Source organism: Budorcas taxicolor, chromosome 15 (genome assembly GCF_023091745.1).
Source record: "Budorcas taxicolor isolate Tak-1 chromosome 15, Takin1.1, whole genome shotgun sequence".
In the NCBI taxonomy this organism is placed as follows: Eukaryota; Metazoa; Chordata; class Mammalia; order Artiodactyla; family Bovidae; genus Budorcas; species Budorcas taxicolor.
Window position 1 is genome coordinate 1,165,212 of NC_068924.1, and position 23,097 is coordinate 1,188,308.

At 35.7% G+C, this 23,097-nt stretch overlaps 1 protein-coding gene and 1 pseudogene across 2 annotated transcripts in view; both read left to right on the top strand.

The window, feature by feature from the left end:
• KBTBD3 (kelch repeat and BTB domain containing 3) overlaps positions 1-4,188 on the top strand; it is a 62,133-nt gene extending 57,945 nt beyond the window's left edge. For both annotated transcript variants that reach the window (XM_052653119.1, XM_052653120.1), the window contains exon 3: positions 2,586-4,188. In XM_052653119.1, coding sequence (XP_052509079.1) covers positions 2,586-4,188 — 1,603 coding nt within the window. The remainder of the gene's footprint in view (positions 1-2,585) is intronic.
• An 8,471-nt stretch (positions 4,189-12,659) lies between these two features.
• Positions 12,660-13,677, top strand: LOC128060980 (myb/SANT-like DNA-binding domain-containing protein 4; annotated as a pseudogene).
• The last annotated feature ends 9,420 nt before the right edge of the window (positions 13,678-23,097 follow it).

Below are 23,097 nucleotides of genomic sequence, written 5' to 3' on the forward strand. Positions count from 1 at the left end.
AAATTATTTCCAAATCTAGCCAAAAAATGGAAATAATTTGGTATGAACATGCAGTCTTATTTCCTTATAAAGTTTTCATGTTAACAAAATAAGAAATTCATGTGAGCATTTGAATTGGCAGTCCTCTACTCTTTATGTTGGAATTATGCCTACTGCTTAGCTTTTTAGGGATCTGTTTTCAGTTTTACAAAATAACTGTTGAAACAGTGTTTTTAAAAATTTGTAACTGTTCTGAAGTAAAACAAATGACAATTTTATAATGACCTGAATCTTTTATGATATATAATATTTTACTAAATGAGTATATAGTTCACTTAAAAATGCATACAAATGTAGTTAGAAGGTCTATATAATTTACACTCTTGTAGATAAGGCCACTAATTCATAATTTTGTGTTATGATCAAACTCACTGGAGTATTGGGCTATAAACTTACAGGAATATTGGGGTATATAAAATTAAAAATAGCAGAAAAGTACACAGTGCATGGTAAATGCCTTTTATAATGTTTTTGGAAAATGAAAATTATGATTGAAATGTAAAGTCCCTGGAGACAAGATTCAAAAGGAAGCACAGTATTGTATAACCAGTTATGATAACACAGTAAATTTGAGATAGAAGTTAACTGAATACTTCAAAGATGAATAGGATGAAGTATAGAAATGTGATATTACATGTCTTCTCAGAGACAGTGTGGAAGCTGATGGTAAATTAGAAATGCATACGATTTTAGAAAACTTGTTTTTTCCTTAAAATGATAGTAACAGCTAATGAGCTCAGTTGCAATGCAACCCCATGGGCTGTAGCTCGCCAGGCTCCTCTGTCCATGGAGTTTTTCAGGCAACAATACTAGACTGGGTTGCCATTTCCTACTCCGATAACAGCTAATATTTTGCATCAGTTAACTTAGTTGTTCCTCTCATAACTCTGTGGCATAGGTACTACTAGTATCCTCATTTTCAGAAGAATTTGAAGTATGATTAAGTTGTTAGCTCCCCAAGGTCACACAGTTAAGGCAGCCCTGAAGAGGCCATGCTTTTACTATTACCTTAAACTGACTATCAGTTCAGTTCAGTTCAGTTGTTCAGTCGTGTCCGACTCTTTGCGACCCCATGAATCGCAGCACGCCAGGCCTCCCTGTCCATCACCAACTCCCAGAGTTCACTCAGACTCGGTCCATTGAGTCAGTGATGCCATCCAGCCATCTCATCCTTTGTCGTCCCCTTCTCCTAAACTGACTATAGATATCTTAATAATCTAATATGATTATCACCACAGGTTAATGTTTCTAAGTTGATCACATTTTTGAAATATCCTGCACAATGTGGAACATGTATACATTTTTGTAACCATGTTTATTTGTTATTATATTAAGAAGTATTGAATATCCCTATTAGAAAGGGGCTTTATCATCCTTTTCCTAAGGAGTGTTCTGTATTTGGAAGCCTCCTCATATTTTTCAGGTGGACTCTAGTGTTTCTTTAGTAGCTTTAGTTACTCTCTAGAATAGACTTTAATAATGAAATTTATTTTCCCCCAGGACTACTTGGGGGCTTCCCTCATAGCTCAGATGGTAAAGAATCCACCTACAATGCTGGATATGTGGGTTTGAAACCTGGGTTGGGAAGAAACACTGGAGGAAGAAATGGCAACCCACCCCAGTATTCTTACCTGGGAAATCCCATGGACAGAGGAGCCTGGTGGGCTACAGTCCGTGCAGTTGAAAAGAGTTTAACGTGCTAACCAACTAAGCATGCCTGCAGAGTACTTGGGCACTGCTCACAAAGGTATCCTGGACAATACTGGTACAAAAACAAACCAGTGTTAAACCGGGCCCAAAGTCAGATGATCTTTAGTCTTAATGAATGTTCAACTGGCAATCTTTGTTCTTTGTTGTAGCCCTTTCCTCTTTAATCTTAATTTTTATTTGCAGTTCTACTGAAAACCATCTTAATGGGTTTATTTAAAGTGTAAACATTAGTAACTCTGGATATAAAGTTAATTAAGGATGGATGGCAATATTGTTCTTACCAAAGCCAGTCATGAAATATTCTTAGTCTCCTGCCTAAACATTTCCAAATAATTTATATTTTTGCTTAAAATGAGCCAAAAATGTTCCCAATTTCTTAGAGTGGTATAAACATTACTAGATGGGGATAATGTATATGTAAGTTTATCCTGTATTTTAAGTAATTTTAGTTATCACCTGCAGAGTTCATACTAAATTAATCCATAGGTAAATAAATTCAGCCATTAGATTTTACCCCAATTTTATGAATAATATATAAGAACATCAAATCAGACACAAAATTTGAATCTTTTTATAGCCTTTGGATTCATTGCTATGGCTTAGCTGTAATCTATATTTTTTTTCAGTGTGATATTGTATAATATATGTATTTTACAGATAAATAATATGGTGTCTATTATAGATATTAATTTATTAGAATGCTTTAAAAATGTATTTTGTAAATTTATTTTATGTCAACCTAAGAGTGAAGGAAATCTCTTTAAGGTCATATTGAAAATTGTCTTGGAATAAAATATTCCTGTTTATTTGTTCTTCTGTGTTCTTCATTTTTGCAGGGCTATGTTTGAAGTAAACATGAAAGAAAGAGATGGTGGAAGTGTTACCATTACTAATTTGTCCTCCAAAGCAGTAAAAGCATTTCTTGATTATGCCTATACTGGAAAAACAAAGATAACAGATGATAATGTGGAAATGTTCTTCCAGTTGTCATCATTTCTTCAAGTTTCCTTCCTATCCAAAGCTTGCAGTGACTTTTTAATAAAAAGTATTAATCTTGTCAATTGTTTACAATTATTATCTATATCAGATAGCTATGGCTCTGCCCGTTTGTTTGACCATGCTTTATACTTTGTACAACATCACTTTTCTTTATTATTTAAATCCAGTGATTTCTTAGAGATGAATTTTGGAGTACTGCAAAAGTGTTTGGAATCAGATGAATTAAATGTTCCTGAAGAAGAAACTGTACTGAAAGTTGTCCTTAGTTGGACTAAACATAACTTAGAATCAAGGCAAAAACATCTGCCTTATTTGATTAAAAAAGTAAGATTATGTCAATTATCTGAGGAGACACTTCAAGATTGTCTACTCAATGAAGAGTGTTTACTCAAAAGCACAAACTGTTTTGATATAATCATGGATGCAATTAAGTGTGTGCAAGGTTCTGGTGGACTTTTCCCTGATGCTCGACCATCCACAACTGAAAAATACATATTTGTTCACAAAACTGAGGAAAATGGAGAAGCTCAATATACGTTTTGCTATAATATTAAAAGTGACTCATGGAAGATACTGCCACAGTCACACCTGATTGATTTGCCAGGATCTAGTCTGTCTAGTTATGGGGAGAAAATATTCTTGACAGGTGGTTGCAAAGGGCCATGTTGTAGAACAGTTCGGCTTCATATTGCAGAATCATATCATGATGCCACTGATCAAACCTGGTGCTACTGTCCAGTCAAAAATGATTTTTTCCTGGTATCAACTATGAAAACACCAAGAACCATGCATACATCAGTTATGGCTCTCAATAAATTATATGTCATAGGTGGAAAAACTAGAGGATCTCAGGACATTAAAAGTCTCTTAGCTGTTGAATCTTACAATCCTCTTTCCAAAGAATGGGTGTCTGTTAGCCCATTACCCAGGGGCATATACTATCCTGAAGCAAGTGCATGCCAAAATGTAATTTATGTTCTTGGATCAGAGGTAGAAATTACAGATGCTTTTAACCCATCACTTGATTGCTTTTTCAACTACAATGCTACAACTGATCAGTGGTCTGAACTAGTAGCAGAGTTCGGGCAGTTTTTTCATGCAACACTAATTAAAGCTGTCCCAGTAAACTGTACACTCTATATATGTGACCTTTCCACTTATAAGGTTTATAGTTTTTGTCCAGATACTTGTGTTTGGAAGGGTGAAGGATCTTTTGAATGTGCAGGCTTCAATGCAGGTGCAGTTGGAATTGAAGATAAAATTTATATATTAGGTGGTGATTATGCACCAGATGAAATCACAGATGAAGTTCAAGTCTACCACAGCAGCAGGTCTGAGTGGGAAGAAGTTTCACCAATGCCAAGAGCCTTAACTGAATTTTACTGCCAGGTGATTCAGTTTAATAAATACAGAGACCCATGGTTTTCTAATCATTTCTAAAAGTTGTGTATGATTAGACATTCTAAAGCAATTGCAGTTCTAGAAGCCTGCAGTAAATTAATTAACTTTAATTATTATTAAAAAGGTCTTTATAGCTTAGTGAGATAAAATAGACCTTCTATAAGAGAATTACTATGAATGTATACCATATTAGAAAAATACTATGAATGTATACTATATATGAATTAGCAGTTCCCAGAAACTTAAAATACACAATACATTGTACCAAAAACTGTATTTAATCTTGGAGAATAGGATATTAGTATTTTCATATGTAAGTAAAACTCAGGCTTTGATGTTTTGATTCTTAAAGTACTTTATCCATGACAGAAAAACAAATCATGCTTCACAGAACTGTACAATGTAAATGGGAGAAGTCTCTTTAGGTAGTAAAAATGACTTATTTATACTATATTATATGAAGTGTAAAATATATTAGAGGTGAGAATCCTATCTTGTTACTATAGGTATAAGAGTAGTTGAATTCCTATTTTTTCTGATCATTGGTTAGCTATTTTTAAGCCCTTTCTTTTCTTTCACTATTTTTCAGTCAGAAAATTTTCTGAAATGAAGTGTATTTCCCCAGCCTTCTAAAACTGTACACTAAACATGTTTTTTTAATTTTTTGATGCAACTCTTCATTAAGAGCATAGTGTATTGTAGTGCTGTTGGTAGTTACTGAAATGTCTTAAAATTTGCTTATTAGTTTTCAGTGTTATTTGGTCTCAGTTTTTAGAGGTATTTTATTTTCTGGCTCAAGCTCAGTAAATTAACTTTCTTGATTTATTTAATCAGTTCAAGTTATATCTTGATTTTATCTTGACATGTAATCCTTTTAGTGACATTCTTGGATTCTGGGATGGTAGTCCTAAAATACTTTTCCATATCATTGCCAGATTCCAGTGTAATCGAGGATATAGAAAATCTGACCTCTAGATAAGTGGACCACTATTGTTGGCATTTCTTGAACTTTTGCTTGTCCAAATTTGAGTTGCAGTAAGAAATTTCAACATCTCAGTTAGTACTGTGTCAGTTTTTTGTGATGTTGTATACCAGCTGTAAAGTGCTGTGTATGTTTTCTTCTTCAGCATATTATTCATTGTGAATTATTTACTAAATTTAAAAATGTGACTGGGCTTTTGGTATTGATAGTAGATATGTGAAACTTGCAACTTATTCGATGTTTAATCATCTCTAACCCAAACAATAAAAGAGAATCATCCTTGTTCTCAGTTAAGATGATTCTGCCTTGTAAGAGGATATGTTTCTTTAATCAGTTTTAACGATACAGGTATTTTAGGTTTTAGGACCTGATTTATATCTCAGGTAATCTGTAGATTGTATTTCTCTGGAATCGAGCGAAGTTTCCCACACACTGTAGTAAATGTTAATCTGTTGTAAATATTCTTTAGAAGTAGAAATATACCTAAATGAAGGTCCTTTTATTTTACCATATAAATTTATGTAATCATAAGTTTCAAATATATTTTTCAAAATGGAACAGAATGCTAGACTAAATTATGCAATTTCAAAATCAGGGATTGTCCATAATCAGACGATAGTTGCCTAAAAATTATTCTGTAGAATTGGTGGCTTCCTCCCTTCCTACCTTAATTGGCTCTGCCCTTCTCTTTCTCTCTCTCTGTGTGGGTGTGTGTATGTGTGTTGTGTGCGTAGGAAAGAAAATTCACTGGAGGCTTTCACTGTGTGTTATGTGGCACTTTGAAAACAAGTTATTTAAGAAAGACCATAACACAGTAGGTGATTAAATTGTTAAACCTTTATAAACAAATATTTCCAGAAAGGAGAAACTAAAGCAAAATAGAATCCCTTCCTGATCTTGTTTCATTATTATATCTTGATTTCTACCATTCTTCTCACTGGCCATTGATTTTTTAAATTTTATTTTTACTTGGAGGATAATTACGATGTGGTGATGGTTTCTGCCACACATCAACATGAGTCAGCTATAGGCATATATATGTCCCCTTCCTCTGAAGCCTTCCTCCTACCTCCCTCCATACCCCACCCCTCTGGGTTGTCACAGAGCAATCACGGCCATTGGTTCCTGATGTTACTAGAAGTATCCTTGTTACCAAGCCATAAGTAACTCCCTCTACATTTGATTTTAAACACTTTTCAATGCACAAGGCTTTCTGCCTTAGTTTCCACAATTGCTGCAGGAAACTTGTTGATTGTTTTTCACTTACTGTCATCTCTTTACATCTGTACCTGAGTGTTCTTCATCAGTTATAACTAAAAAAAGTTGTCTAGTCATAAAACCTCAAACTCTTCCTTTACTTACTGTTCTTTTTCCTTGGCATTATAGCAGTCTGTGCTGGGCTTGGCTCTCTTAGCAATTAATCTTGTACTCTCCAATTTTGCATCATCTGGTAAAGGGAACACTTTCATTTGATCTACTAAATGGTTATTGAAAAATGGTTCTGGGTGTTCAAAATCCTCAAGGAACCCAGGCACATGTACACATGGTCAGTGACTTAACTGGTATTATTCTGATCTTGGCAATCACTGGCTTCACCAAGAACCACATACATTATTTCTGGCCTGGCCCTCTATTCTTGATCTCTTGCAAGTCTCAGTGATCTTTCAAGTCTATTCTGCTACCCAGGAGGAGCCGTTTTTCCTGTCTGTAAGATTAGAAAACAATATCCATTTATGACTTTTTCCCTTAGTCTTTTTTTTTCTTTAAAGTTTCCTTCCCTTTCATTATCATCCTTCAGTCAGTGCTGCATTGTAAGAGAAAATAATTAAGCTCATTATCCAGATTGCTTTCATTCTTGTAGGAAAATTCTAAGTAACATTTCCAAATTGTTTGTCATTTGTCCTGGTAAATGGATTATGCATGCAAAAAAAAAAAATGCAGTATGTAGTATCCTAGTGTCCGCTAAAATTGAAAGTAGTTATGTGTCACTATTAAACATAAAAAAGATTAAATTCAACATTTATATGATATCAAAGTTAATGAACATTTTTAGAACTATCTTCAAACTTGATTTATAATGTAGAGCACCTGTTCATGTATTGCCTGTGAAACAAAAGCAGTATGAAGAATATTTGCATAATCAAATTAACTGCACTCATATAATACTCAATTTTGGTTGGGGAGGGGGAAAAGTCTTTATCACAACAGTATCCATTTATATGTTACTCTTGAAAGCCAGAATATTATTTGAGAGCAACCACATCCTGCAACATGATTCCATTTTCCCCAGATACCAAGAAGAGCAATTGAGTATGTGTTCAGGGTACCTAAATGAAGGCATCTGTCTTGAAAATCAGAGTCAAATATAGAGGGAGACATCTGTTTACCTTTTGAGATTTGGAAGCAGTAAATGTAATGGCTAAATATATTGTTGAATATATTTTGGATCACCATTCTCAGTTTAATTGGATCCAGTGTTTGGGAAACCCCGTATATTTAGAATTCAATGTGTAAGAACAAAAAATGCCTTCCAATGGGCAACTCTTGAGGGCAACCTAAAAACGAAGGCAAAAGTTTAAATGGAAGCCAATTTCTGTTCAGCATAACAGAATTCACTCAACTTTATAAAGTCATATTTGGAATAAGACTAAATATCAAAAATGGCATGTGGTAGAAAACTAGGCCAAATAAATTCCTACACAGGAGTACACAACCAAAGATTTATATATTTTATTTGCACATTTTGATCTTAATATTTTTCTGCCTTTTGACTAATTGCTTCCTCCAATTTGTTTAGCATTTAGGCATTCTGAGTAACTTGATTTTAATTTCTGTATACTCAAGATTTTGATAAGATGTGAGTCATAAAATTACATCATTTTAGGAGCATTCTTGTTGAAGGAAATTTGTTCTTTTTTTAAAAATCACTTCGGAAAAACTCTGTAAAGGGTGCTGACATTTATAGTGAGCTGCTAATAGGGATTTCTCCTTCTGTTTACCATAAGTGCACATTTGTTTTACAGTGAATAGAAACTGAAAGACCATTACCTAAAATTTTGTCCTGAATTATTTCACCACAAATGTGGCTGTATATCTATATGTAGTGAATTTAGTTAAAGATAATGTGCTTTGAAAGATACCTTTAATTAAAAATCTGTTTATAAATTATATTTGATTACACTAAGATGCTTAATCAAATTTAATTTAGGGGTTTTAATCAGTACAATATTACAATAGGGATTTTAATCACAGCATGGTATTACACGGTGATCAAGATAACTTTTCTAAATCATAGATTCATATTCAAACTTGAAGGTAAAATCTAATACAGCTTCCAGCCTTGTATAGAAAACCTCTCTAAATTCTAAAATACCTTTGACAGATGATTTTCTTTTCAAATTCTAATTCAGTTCTTTCAGGGTAAAGAGCTCACTACCTCCATTTTTAAACAGTTCTATTAGAAAGTTCTTCCTAAGGTTGAAAGCAACTCTGCCTCCCTGTAATAACTTTCAGTCCTTGATCTTAGGTTGCTGTCTCCATAAGTATTGGAAATAGCATGTCTTCCATTCCTCTAAAATCAAGTCTTCACTTTCCTTCTTGTTCAAATGCTTAACACTTTAAAACTTGCCACAGTGGCCAAGGTTACATACCTTCTACATGTACATTTGCCTCAGAAAAATCCATCCTAGCTCTGTTGCTTTTTTGGTGTGTTGAGCATGATGAGCATTGCATAATCTAATAAAGCAAGCACTTCATTCCCTTAATCAGCTCTTATAAATCCAGTGTGAGCTAGAGCCTTGCTATCTCTCCTATCAGCTATTGACATAATAACAAACACATTTTCTGGTAGAGGAATTTGGAAGCCAGATTTTAATGTCTTGATCATTTGACATTAGATATGGTTTTCAGAATTTTAATGCTTCTAAAAGAGACTAAAGCATTTACAAAAAACAGAAACCAAAGCAGTCACTAACTAGATCAACAAATTATGCTGTTGGTTCTAAGGGTAACAACGTTGCTGGAATTACTTAAGAGTACAATTCTCTTGAGTATCATTGTAGTGTAAATACTTCTTTACATATCTGTCTTATTTAATTGGAAACTCTTAGGAGTAGGGGTATTATCATTTCTGGACCTAGCAATTAGCACAGTGCTTGCACATTAATAAGGCATCTAATAAGCTAACATTCTATCAAGCCAATATATGAAGCAAAATGTATTATATTTTGTTTTGAATGGGTTAGACTTAACTGCCTATTTTGCAATTTTTGTGTACAAAAAATTGATTTACATTAGGATTTTACATTTAAGAATGCTACACATTGTACTTTAGTTATCAATGTATGTGTTAATTCTTTTGTAATATTTGATATCCTTATATTAAAAGTCTGGGCTAGCTAATTTACACAACTTTTTGTTAGTATATGTTGTATATCTTTGTTACTATATGGAAAAATTTATAATGAAGTACTTTTTATTTGAGAATGAAATTGCATTACATAGTACATTGCCCACATTTGGAGAACATGTATAGTTGGTTGTATAGTTGTGTTGTGTATGTATATTTGGTACTTGAAAGTGAAATTATACTTTCAAAGTAATTCATTGAATTTTTTTAGTGCTTAAGAATTATTTGTTCTCCTTGAATTTTAATTATAAGATTTAATTCTGTGCTTCTTTTCAAATACAGTAATAGATAAGACAACGACTGAAAGTATCGTTAGTAGACATACAACCCCCATTTCCCCTACAAGAACATAATAGCTTTAGTGACCTTTTTCCCACAGGGGAGACTGTGCACAAAGCTACTTAACTTTGCATACATAAGTGATTTATTTCATTTTCTGTTAGTAGAATATGGGCATTTACTATATGCTATGAGAAATAAAATCATTTTTTTTCAGGTCCATGTTAACCATATTAATATGTAGTAAACATTTCAATTATATAAAATAATTATTAATGTATTAAAATGTATCTCAGAAAAGAATATATATTGTTTGTATTTATTGTTAATAGAAATAAAAAAGGTACAAAAAGGTGAATGCTAAGGCTCTCATTTTCTTACCACCCCCTTCCCCAGATGCCCTGAGAGGCTCTGATGACTCTCAGAATTCCTGAGAGAGTGGTGGTGGAGGTGGGGTTACTGTTAGAACTGGCTCTGTAACTGTGGACAGAGCAGCATAGACTTCAAGGTGGACATGTTGGGCTGAGTGAATAAAATGCAGCTAGATTTGAAATGAATCATAGATGGGGAGAGACCTTGAAGCTCTGCATGTAAGAAAGAACAGACCAAATGTCCATGAGCCACAAATGAAAGCAGTAGAAGCTAGCTGAATGTCCAAGGTCAGGCACTATCCAACCCTACTTCAACAGACATCAGCAACACAAGAATCAGCTAGATGCCAGGGTGTAAGCCTCCTTCCTACCTAATTGTACAGGTGAACTAGTGAAGAGGTCCAGAGTCTGAGAGATGATCATACCATAACATTATTTTAAGATGTTTACATTGGACAGATGCTGTCTTAATTCCAGTTCAATTTTTCCTCTTTCTGGACAGGCCCATTTGCCATCACATTTCTGGTTTTCTTACGTGATCAGTTGTGATTTACTAAACAACCTTGACTTCGAAACCCTCTTCTAGAGTACTACTCAGGTTGAAACAGTTGTTCTATGGAACCTAGCCCTTAAAAAATCAACTGTTCTATCCCACATGCTTGCATAATGCTAGTTGCTTTCTCTTCATTTCTTAGGCTCTGTTACCAAATCCTTGGTCCAACTTTACTGCTCCAGACTTCTTCCCGTATTACCTCCAATTCTCCATGTGCTTCCAGCTTCTGTAGTTTACTTGGCCAGCAAATGATGACTCACCTCCTTCTGTTTAATCCCCATAGTTAATTTAAAATGTAAGGATATTGGGGGGAATTTGCCTGTTACCAGGTTATTGGGGATGCTACCCCAAAACCAAAGGTCTCTTGGTCAGCATTTTAATACTTGGAAGTTTTCCTCTTAAGTCATTAAATAGAATGGTTCATAATCTCAGACTGATGCATTGGCATTTGAAGTTCTTTCCCTAAATTCTGAACTGCCTGAATTTATCTTACTGCAAAACAAAAGTCCCTCAAAGATAAAATTTAATCTCTATACTCAGTAAATAAATTGCAAAACATATTTAAACTTAAGTAATTAAGAATTACTTAATATTGTGTTACAGGCTCTTATTCAGTTACAGTATAAGTTGCAAATAAGTTTTGTCAAAAACTAGCTATTTGGCCAATATACAGATTTTAATTGACGTACATTTTTCAGAGAAAAAAGTAATCCTAAAATGTAATTACTCTTCACTATTAATATGGAGTTTCAAAGTAATATTTATAAAGTGCTTTGAGATTTTTGAAACTATAAAATATTGAATTTTTAGACAATGTGGCACTAAACCAATCTACCTAGTAAACATTAATTAAAACTGCAATTTATTTTAATTACTTCTATAAAACCTATGTTTCCACGGTAAAGTTTCCTTGGACTTATTAATTTTTGCAATTTTGAAGACTTCTATGAAGCCTAATGAAACTAAACCTTAAAGGGCAAACAATATTCATGAAAAACTTAAGAAATATTTGGGACCATCTTAAAATATTTAACATATCCTCATAGTATTTATAGAGTTAGATTTCACTGCACCTGATAAATATTTTTGCATTTCTTCCAAATTCAGGGCTTGTTTAACCTGATTCTGTCCTAGTAGTAATTAGTGAGTCTTTCCATGGGAAATTAATTACCCTTACCTAACTTTGAGTAAAATACATGGTGCAAAGTTAGTTTAACATTTTCAATCAAGAAAAGCCTTTGTCTAGCCTTTTCATTTAAAAATCCAACTAGCCTGATTTTTTCCTTTTAGAGATTAACCACCTTTTATGTTATGAAACATTAATTGACATTTGAAAAATACTTTTCAAATATTAAAAACAAAACTTTAAAAAACAACTTGCAACAAATGAGTAATTTTTTTGTTTCCTTTACAAATAGTGTTCACCTTGTGATCTATTCCTGAAGGAGTGAAATATACCACAATATTATTCCATTTAAATACAATTCACATTTCACTTATAAGCACAAATTAATGAACACTTGTTTCTAGCAATTTTCACAAAGAGAATTATTCTAGTATAAAGCATCTAAATTTCTTTCCTTGATGAAATATTAAGCTCTAACCAATAATTTTTGTTTGGGATGTCTACCCAGGAGTATATGTGTCAGGCAGTGTTCCTTAGTGTTCCTTAAAGTTTCCTCCGGGAAAAAAAAAAAAAAGGTCATTTGGGAGTCCCATTAAAAATACTGAACCCAGGGGGACGTGCCGCCAGGCTAGCAGGAAACATCCAATCCCTTGTGCTATTAGATGAATGGAAAACTGATTTAAACAATGTACTAACAAGCAATTGTCCTTGATTTTTGTACTTTGTAGCATTCCTCAAATTCTTTTCACATCTTCCCTTACTGTAAAAACTGCATTTAAGTTTTGCAGAAAATGAAGCAATTGAAAAGGAAAAGCAATTTCAGTGTACAAGAAACTCAGACCCTTTTGAAAGAAATTACAGAAAGGAAGGAAGGAATTTTTTCTAAGCAGCTTAATACAACAATTAATGTGATGAAGCAAATGGCTTGGGAGGAGATTGCACAGTGTGTGAATGTTGTAGGAGAAGGAGAACAGAGAACAGGGACAGAAGTGAAAAGAAGGTACCTTGACTGGCGAGCCCTTATGAAGAGAAAGAAGATGAAGGCGAACATTAAGCTAGTTGGTTCAGGGTTTCCACTTCCCACATCTGATTTAGATGACTCTCATTGAAGAGATAGATGAAAAGATTGGATTCCGAAGTGATACAAATTTTGATTGGCAAAATGTGGTAGATTTCAGGGATGCAGGTGGATCCTGAGGTCAAGGAAGAAGAGGAAGAAAGAGATCCCCAGAGTCCTGAATTTGAGATTGAAGAGGATGAAGAAATGTCATCAGTCATTCCAGATTCCAGGAGGGAAAATGAACTTCCTGATTTCCCCCACATTGATGAATTTTTTACTCTGAACTCAGCACCATCTAGGTCTGCATATGATGAGCCCCATTTGCTTGTAAACATAGAGAAACAGAAACTAGAACTGGAAAAACGAAGGCTTGATACTGAGGCTGAAAGACTGCAGGTAGAGAAGGAACGCCTACAGATTGAGAAAGAGAGGCTGCGACATTTAGACATGGAGCATGAGCAACTTCAGCTGGAGAAGGAGCGGTTGCAGATTGAAAGAGAGAAGCTGAGGTTACAGATAGTCAACTCAGAGAAGCCACCTTTGGGAAGTGAACTTGGTCAAGGGGAAAAGTCCATACATCAGCCACAGGATAGAGAGACCGAGAAGTTAAAACCTGAGAGAGAACGCTTACAACTGGAAAAAGATAGGCTGCATTTTTTGGAATCTGAATCGAAGAAGCTGCAGATTGAAAAGAAACGCTTTCAAGTAGCAAGAGACTACAAATTCAGAAGGAAAGACATTTGCAGTGATTCATCTAGGTCTCCATTTATCAAATGTTTGCAAGCCATAGGTTTCGGTTTAAAAATAATTGCAGGATTAGCTGTATTGTTGTTGTTTTTCTCCTGTTTAATACTAGTTTTTTCAATATGAAAAAGATAATTCTTTGTGGGTAATATATGCTTAAGTCTTCTATGAAAATTATGTGCCCTAGCATAAACAGTATAGCAGAAATTGTTGTACTATACACTTTTAATTTAGTAAAATTACACACAGTCTTATATAATCTATGCACTCAGAGTTTACAATTATGTCTGTAAAATTCTAGCTCAGTAGTTGTCAACTGGGGATGTCTTTGGCCCCCAAAAGACATCTGGCAATGTCTGGCAACATTTTTTGGTTGTCAGAATTGGAAAGTTGGGCACATTGCTCCTGGCAATGTAGTAGCTAGGGATGCCTACATCCTGCAATGCACAGGACAGTTCCGACTCCCCTCCCCCCCCCCCCCACCCCCGCCAAAAAGAATGATCAAACCCTAAATAGCAATGTTGCTGAAGTTGAGGAACCCTGTCTTAGCCTGCTGAGCACCTCTTTAGCTTTGTTTCAGTTTCAGAATGTTAAAACCGCAGATATTTATGTAGGGATTACTTAAATGGCCCCAAACTATGAAACAGTACTGTATAGTATATTGACTATAGGAAGTGATGAAGATTATAGATGTTTTATTGCTTTGTTTCCATCTGTATATAATGTGAGAGTCAGAAAAGAATATAGGCAACATCAGAGGTTGTCTAAAGTGGGTTACTTTCCAAAGCAGTTCACTCATCTAGCTATTGGTGCTTTAGAAACAGCACACATTTTTGTAAGCTTTATGCTTTCTTCTGTGACTCCATTGACTAAGCCAGTAGTTTAGACAAAAAGTGTCATTTCAACCATGTACTGAAATTTAATATACTTGGTTGAAGCTAGTAAGAATGTTACCAGTTTAAAAATGGTGCCAGTAGTCAATGAACTGGAACTCAGCAAGTGGTCATTTGATTTTTAAAATAGATAATAGCTATTTGGAACTGGGAGTGGGGGTGGGTGAAAATGTCCTCTGTATCGAATAGTAATGATGATGGTGATGAAATAGTGATAGTAGTGGTGTATTATGAATTAGGGAAGAACTTACTGCACACTATCTGACCTAATCTGTAGAAAAAGTCTTGAGAGTAATATCATTATTCCTGAATCTGAGACTTAGAGAAGTCATGCTTCTCTTAAATGACTGATTTTATATATCATGATGTATTTTGTCTTTGTTCTTCCCTGTGAAACAAAGTTTGTATCTTTAGCCAGTCATTTTGATATTTATTCTGAGAACAAGGGTTTACCTAATCTGGTGATTTGCCTTCAGTCCCCTGAAGGTACTTTTTCCACTGTCCAGATGATTGTAATGCACACTAAAGTTGAGAATCACTGCATGAGATCACCTTGTATTTTCCCATTTTCCTATATATAGCCTTAGTACATCTCTTCTATTGACAGATACTACCTTGATCCTAAATTGATTATTGTTAATTTAAGAATATCTTGAAACCAAATTTAGAGAAGAGCTAACACCTATTCAACTCAAACTCTCCCAGAAAATTGTAGAGGAAGGTAAACTCAAACTCATTCCATGAGGCCACCATCACCCTAATACCAAAAGCAGACAGATGCCACAAAAAAAGAAAACTACAGGGCAATATCACTGATGAATATAGATGCAAAAATCCTCAACAAAATTCTAGCAAACAGAGTCCAACAACATATTAAAAAGATCATATATCATGACCAAGTGGGCTTTATCCCAGGGATGCAAGGATTCTTCAATATTAGCAAATGAATCAATATGATACACCACATTAACAAATTGAAAGATAAAAGCCATATGATTATCTCAATAGATGCAGAGAAAGCCTTTGACAAAATTCAACACCATTACGATTAAAAACTCTCCAGAAAACAGGCATAGAAGGAACGTACCTCAACATAATAAGAGCCATATATGGTAAACCCATAGCCAACATTATCCTCGATGGTGAAAAATGGAAAGCATTTCCCCTAAAGTCAGGAACAAGACAAAGTTGCCCACTCTCCCCACTACTATTCAACACAGCTTTGAATGCTTTAGCCACAGCAATCAGAGCAGAAAAAGAAATAAAAGTACTCCAGATTGGAAAAGAAGTAAAACTCTGTTTGTAGATGACATGATCCTCTACATAGAAAACACTAAAGACACCACTTCAAAATTACTAGAGCTAATCAATGAATATAGCGAAGTTACAGGATATTAAATTAATACACAGAAATCCCTTGAATTCCTATACACTAACAATGAGAAAACAGAGAAATTAAGGAAACAATTCCATTCACCATTGCAATGAAAAGAATAAAATACTTAGGAATAAGTCTGCCTAAAGAAACAAAAATTTATGTATAGGAAACTATAAAACACTGATGAAAGAAATCAAAGATGACACAAATAGATGGAAAAATATACCATGTTCATGGATCAGAAGAATCAATACAGTGAAAAATGAGTGTACTACCCAAAGAAATCTATAGATTCAACTCAATCCTTATCAAGCTACCAATGGTATTTTTCACAAAACTAGAACAAATAATTTCACAAATTGTATGGAAATACAAAAAAAAAAAAAAAACCTCGAATAGCCAAAGCAATCTTGAGAAAGAAGAATGGAACTGGAGGAATCAACCTGCCTGACTTTAGACTATTCCACAAAGTTACAGTCATCAATACAGTATGGTACTGGCACAAAGACAGAAATATAGAGCAACAGATCAAAATAGAAAGCACAGAGATAAATCCGTGCACCTACGAACACCTTATCTTTGACAAAGGAGGCAAAAATATACAATGGAGAAAAGACAATGTTTTTAAGAAGAGGTGTTGGGAAAACTGGTCAACCACCTGTAAAAGAATGAAACTAGAACACTTTCTAACACCATACACAGAAATAAACTCAGAATGGATTAAAGATCTAAATGTAAGACCAGAAACAGTAAAACTCCTAGAAGAAGACACAGGCAAAGCACTCTATAACATAAATCACAGCAAGATCCTCTATGACCCATCTCCCAGAGTAATGGAAATATAAGCAAAAATAAACAAATGGGACATAATTAAACTTAAAGGCTTTTGCACAATTAAAGAAACTATAAGCAAGGTAAAAAGGCAGTCTTCAGAATGGGAGAAAATAATAGCAAATGAAACAAAAGACATTAATCCATAAAATATGCAAGCAACTCAGCTGCTCACCACCAGAAAAATAAATAACCCAATCAAAAAGTGGGCCAAAGAACTAAACAGACATTCCTCCAAAGAAGACATACAGATGACTAACAAACGCACGAAAAGATGCTCAACATCACTCATTGTCAGAGAAATGCAAATCAAAACCACAATGAGGTATCATCTCACGCCGGTCAGAATGGCTGCTATCAAAAAGTCTACAGACAATAAATGCTGGAGAGGGTGTGGAGAAAAGGGAACCCTCTTACACCATTGGTGGGAATGCAAACTAGTACAGCCACTATGGAGAACAGTGTGGAGATTCCTTAAAAAGCTGGAAATAGAACTGCCATATGACCCAGCAATCACACTGCTGGGCATACACACCGAGGAAACCAGATTGAAAGAGACTCTTGTACCCCAGTGTTCATTGCAGCACTGTTTACAATAGCTAGGACAGGAAAGCAACCTAGATGTCTATTGGTAGCTGAATGGATAAGGAAGCTGTGGTACCTATACCCAATGGAATATTACTCTGCCATTAAGAAGAATGCATTTGATTCAGTTCTAATGAGGTGGATGAAACTGGAGCCTATTATATAGAGTGAAGTAAGTCAGAAAGAAAAACACCAATACAGTATATTAACACATATATTTGGAATTTAGAAGGATGGTAACGACAACCCTATACAGGAGACAGCAAAAGAGACACAGATATAAAGAACCAAGTTTTGGACTCTGTGGGAAATGGGGAGCTTGGGATGATTTGAGAGAGTAGCACTGAAACATGTATATTACCATATTTGAAATAGATGAACAGTCCAAGTTTGACGCATGAAAACAGCACTCAAAGCCAGTGCACTGGGACAAGCTAGAGGGATGGGATGGGGAGGGAGGTGGGAGGGGGCTTCAGGATAGGGGACACATGTACACCTGTGGCTGATTCATGTCAGTGTATGGCAAAAAACACCACAATATTGTAATTAGCCTCCAATTAAATAAAAATATAAAAATGAAAAAAAAATCTTAAAAACCACATGTGACATTTGAGTATGGGTATATAAGGCAAAAATATACATCTTATTTATCTTGCATTTGAAATAGTGTTATTTTTCTATAATTGAAGTAAATGCTACCATAGGGGGAAAAATACCCAATCCAGGACCCTAGCCTTAGAGATTTTCATTTAGTAAGTTCTAGATTCGGATCCTAGGAACTCATAGCTTTTATAGGCACTGCAAATAATTCTTATCAGTAAGCAGGCCTGGAAATATACTAAGGTAGAGACTGAGAACCCAACTCTAAGTCAAGTAGGTTTGGGTTTGTATCTTTGTTCCACCATAGAGTGGTTTAAAAGCTGTACAAGCTTGAGGAAATTACTTAAACATTCTGTGGCCCAAGTGTTTTATTGACAAAACAGATAATAGTTATACCTCCTATAACATGATTTTGTAAGAATTAAATAACACATATGACATACTTGACAGTGGGAAATGTTCAGTAAATGTCCTTTGTCTCCTCTCTTTTGTCTTGTTTGCTTTCAGCAGAAGCCATCTTCTCCTAATTCTCTGACATGCTACTACAGCTTTACATTCTACAATTAGAGCTAAAATTTTAAATCTGAAAAGTACACAAATCTTCCTTGACAGAGGGGATTGATGGGACAAAGTAAAACTTTGCCTAATACACAGTTTAGCTTTGACTTGGCCCTAAACATTCCTTCTTAGGCTCAACTATGAGTATCTCATTTATTAATTTATTCATTTAACCGAGTTCCTAATGTATGTCATCAGTGTAGTAGGCTTGAAATAGCAAGAAAATCAGATGTGTTCCCTATTTTCCTTGAACTCATTTAGTGTTCTGTCACTTCTTCAAGTCTCTCCAGGCTTGATTTTTGCCTAATCTCTATTGATAACAAACCATTTCTATTTGGCCCCATTTTTGTTTTCAAATCCCTCTTTCAGGGCTTTGAACCTTAGAAAGTTCTTTGGCTTCCGCCTCTGCTCTGTCCAGATGAGAATTCCCTTTTTCTCTTTGACCCGCATCTCTCACCTTTTTCTCAAGTTTAACTTTGGCTGATGCCAGATAGAGAATGAAGTTCAAATCTCCTGTATACACCTGAGCAGAGGGTCAGACAACCAGGTTACAGATCCCTAAAATGGGTAAGAGCTCTTAGAAGTCTACAAGGAATTTAAAATCTATTGCATGTTTTATTTTCACAACCTGCAATGAAGAATGTATAAATGATTCAAAATTTTGAACACAATTAAAAAACTTTTTTCTCATTAATTTCCTATCCTGCTATCTGTATTCAACCCTATATAATATGTCATGTTGAGGGGGTGGTCCCGAGATGACTGAGGAATAGGATGGGGAGATCACTTTCTCCCCCACAAATTCATCTAAAAATCAGTTGAATGTTGAGCAACTTCCACAAAACAACTTCTGAATGCTGGCAGAGGACACTGGGCACTGAGAAAGCCTGCCCAATCTCTTCCAAAGGAGGTAGAACAAACTAGAAAAGGTGAAAACAGAAACAAAAGATTTAGAGATGGAGACCTGTCCTGGGGAGGGAGTCGTGAAGAAGTAGGATAACCCTCTCATAAGCTGTCTAGGTTTGTCAGCTTTTCTTCCAAAGACCAAGCATCTTTTAATTTCATGGCTGCAGCCACCATCTACAGTGATTTTGGAGCCCAATAAAATAAAGTCTGCCACTGTTTCCACTGCTTCCCATGTGTTTGTCATGAAGTGATGGGTCAGATGCCATGATCTTAGTTTTCTGAATGTTGAGCTTTAAGCCAACTTTTTCACTCTCCTCATTCACTTTCATCAAGAAACTTTTTAGTTTTTCTTTACTTTCTGCCATGAGTGTGGTATCATTTGCATAACTCCAGCTTGTCCTTCATCCAGTCCAGCATTTCTCATGATATACTCTGTCTATAAGTTAAATAAGCAGGGTGGCAATATACAAGTTTGATGTAATCCTTTCCTGATGTGGAAACAGTCTGTTGTTCCATGTGCAGGTCTAACTGTTGCTTCCTGATCTGCATACAGATTTCTCAAGAGGCAGGTCTGGTGGTCTGGCATTCCCATCTCTAAGAATTTTCCAGTTCGTTGTGGTCCATACAGTCAGAGGCTCTGGCATAGTCAATAAAGCAGAAATAGATATTGTTCTGGAACTTTATTGCTTCCAGATGTTCAAGCTGGTTTTACAAAAGGCAGAAGAACTAGAGATCAAATTGCCAACATCCGCTGGATCATGGAAAAAGCAAGAGAGTTCCAGAAAAACATCTACTTCTGCTTTATTGACTATGCCAAAGCCTTTGACTGTGTGGATCACAATAAACTGTGGAAAATACTGAAAGAGATGGGAATACCAGACCACCTGACCTACCTCTTGAGAAACCTATATGCAGGTCAGGGAACAACAATTAGACCTGGACATGGAACAACAGCCTAGTTCCAAATAGGAAAAGGAGTACGTCAAGGCTGTATATTGTCACCCTGCTTATTTAACTTATATGCATAGTACATCATGAGAAATGCTGGGCTGGAAGAAGCACAAGCTGGAAGCAAGATTGCTGGGAGAAATATCAATAACCTCAGATATGCAGATGACACCGCCCTTATGGCAGAAAGTGAAGAGGAACTAAAAAGCCTCTTGATGAAAGTGAAAGAGGAGAGTGAAAAGTCGGCTTAAAGCTCAACACTCAGAAAACGAAGATCATGGCATCTGGTCCCATCACTTCATGGGAAATAGATGGGGAAACAGTGGAAACAGTGTCAGACTTTATTTTTGGGGGCTCCAAAATCACTGCAGATGGTGACTGCAGCCATGAAATTAAAAGACGCTTATTACTTGGAAGGAAAGTTATGACCAACCTAGATAGCATATTGAAAAGCAGAGGCATTACTTTGCCAACAAAAGTCCGTCTAGTCAAGGCTATGGTTTTTCCAGTGGTCATGTATGGATGTGAGAGTTGGACTGTGAAGAAAGCTGAAAGCCGAAGTATTGATGCTTTTGAACTGTGGTGTTGGAGAAGACTCTTGAGAGTCCCTTGGACTGCAAGGAGATCCAACCAGCCCATCCTAAAGGAGATCAGTCCTGCATGTTCATTGGAAGGACTGATGCTGAAGGTGAAACTCCAATACTTTGGCCACCTCATGTGAAGAGTTGACTCATTGGAAAAGACTCTGATGCTGGGAGGGATTGAGAGCAGGAGGAGAAGGGGACGACAGAGGATGAGATGTCTCAATGGCATCACTGAGTCGATGGACATGAGTTTGAGTGAACTCTGAGAGTTGGTGATGGACAGGGAGGCCTGGCGTGCTGTGATTCATGGTGTTAGAAAGAGTCGGACACGACTGAGCGACTGAACTGATTGCTTTTTCGATGATCCAACAGATGTTGGCAATTTTATCTCTGGTCTACAAATAATCTACAGAGCAAGTCAAAACATAAGAATAATAAATGCTTTTCTTGAGTCACTGCTGTCAGAGTCCTTTCCCGCTCTGGGAGTCTCAGTCCATCTCACCTCCCGAGGATGCTCTCCAACACTGTGCTAATCTCTGGACCTGCTGTGGGGGCAGCACAAATTCTAATCTGTTTCTCCTCCTATGTGTTCTTGCCTCCAATGTCTACAGATATCAGTACTAGTGCATTTTCTTTTGTGTAAGCTCTCAATGACCTTTTATATGTTCTGTAGACACATAATCTGCCTAGTTTTTTTTTTTTAATTTTTATTTTGACTTTATTTTACTTTACAATACTGTATTGGTTTTGCCATACATTGACATGAATCCACCACAGGTGTACATGCTTTCTCAAACATGAACCCCCCTCCCACCTCCCTCCCCATAACATCTCTCTGGGTCATCCCCATGCACCAGCCCCAAGCCTCCTGTATCCTGCATCGAACCTAGACTGGCGATTCATTTCTTACGTGATAGTATACATGTTTCAATGCCATTCTCCCAAATCATCCCACCCTCTCCCTCTCCCACAGAGTCCAAAAGTCTGCTCTACACATCTGTGTCTCTTTTGCTGTCTCGCACACAAGGTCATCATTGCCATCTTTCTAAATTCCATATATATGTGTTAGTATAATCTATTGGTGTTTTTCTTTCTGGCTTACTTCACTCTATATAATCGGCTCCAGTTTCATCCATCTCATTAGAACTGATTCAAATGTATTCTTTTTAATGGCTGAGTAATACTCCATTGTGTATATGTACCACAGCTTTCTTATCCATTCATCTGCTGATGGACATCTAGGTTATTTCCATGTCCTGGCTATTATAAACAGTGCTGTGATGAACATTGGGGTACATGTGTCTCTTTCAATTCTGGTTTCCTTGGTGTGTGTGCCCATCAGTGGGATTGCTGGGTCATAAAGAATCTGCCTAGTTGATTGTGTGGGTTTAATCTGCAGCTTGTACAGGTGGTGGGAAGGGTTTGGGTCTTCTTCCTTAGCCACACTGCCCCTGGGTTTCATTTGTTGTTTTGAGTAGAAGAGGTGTTAGCTCTTCTCTAAATTTTTGGTAGAATTCACCTGTGAAGCCATCTGGTCCTGGGCTTTTGTTCGTTGGAAGATTTTTGATTACAGTTTTGATTTCCATTCTTGTGATGGGTCTGTTAAGATTCCCTATTTCTTCTTGGTTCAGTTTTGGAAGGTTATACTTTTCTAAGAATTTGTCCATTTCTCCAAGTTGTCTAGTTTATTGGCATATAGTTGCTCATAGTAGTCTCTTATGATTTTTTGTATTTGTGTGTTATCTACTGTGATTTCTCCATTTTCTTTTCTAATTTTTTTATTGATTTGATTATTTTCCCTTTTATTCTTCATGAGTCAGCTAATGGCTTGTCTATTGTATTTATATTCTCAAAAAACCATCATTTAGTTCTGTTATTTTTCCTATTGTCTCCTTCGTTTCCTTTTCATTTATTTCTGCTCTGATTTTTATGATGAGTTTCCTTCTACTAACTTTGGTGTTTTTCTGTTCTTTTTCTAACTGCTTTAGGTTGTTTATTTGGTATTTCACTTGTTTCTTGAAGTAAGCTTGTATTTCTATGAATCTCCGTCCTAGCCCTGCTTTTACTGAATCACATAGGTTTTAGGTTGTCATGTTTTCATTTTAATTTGTTTCTATGCATATTTTGGTTTCCTTTTTGATT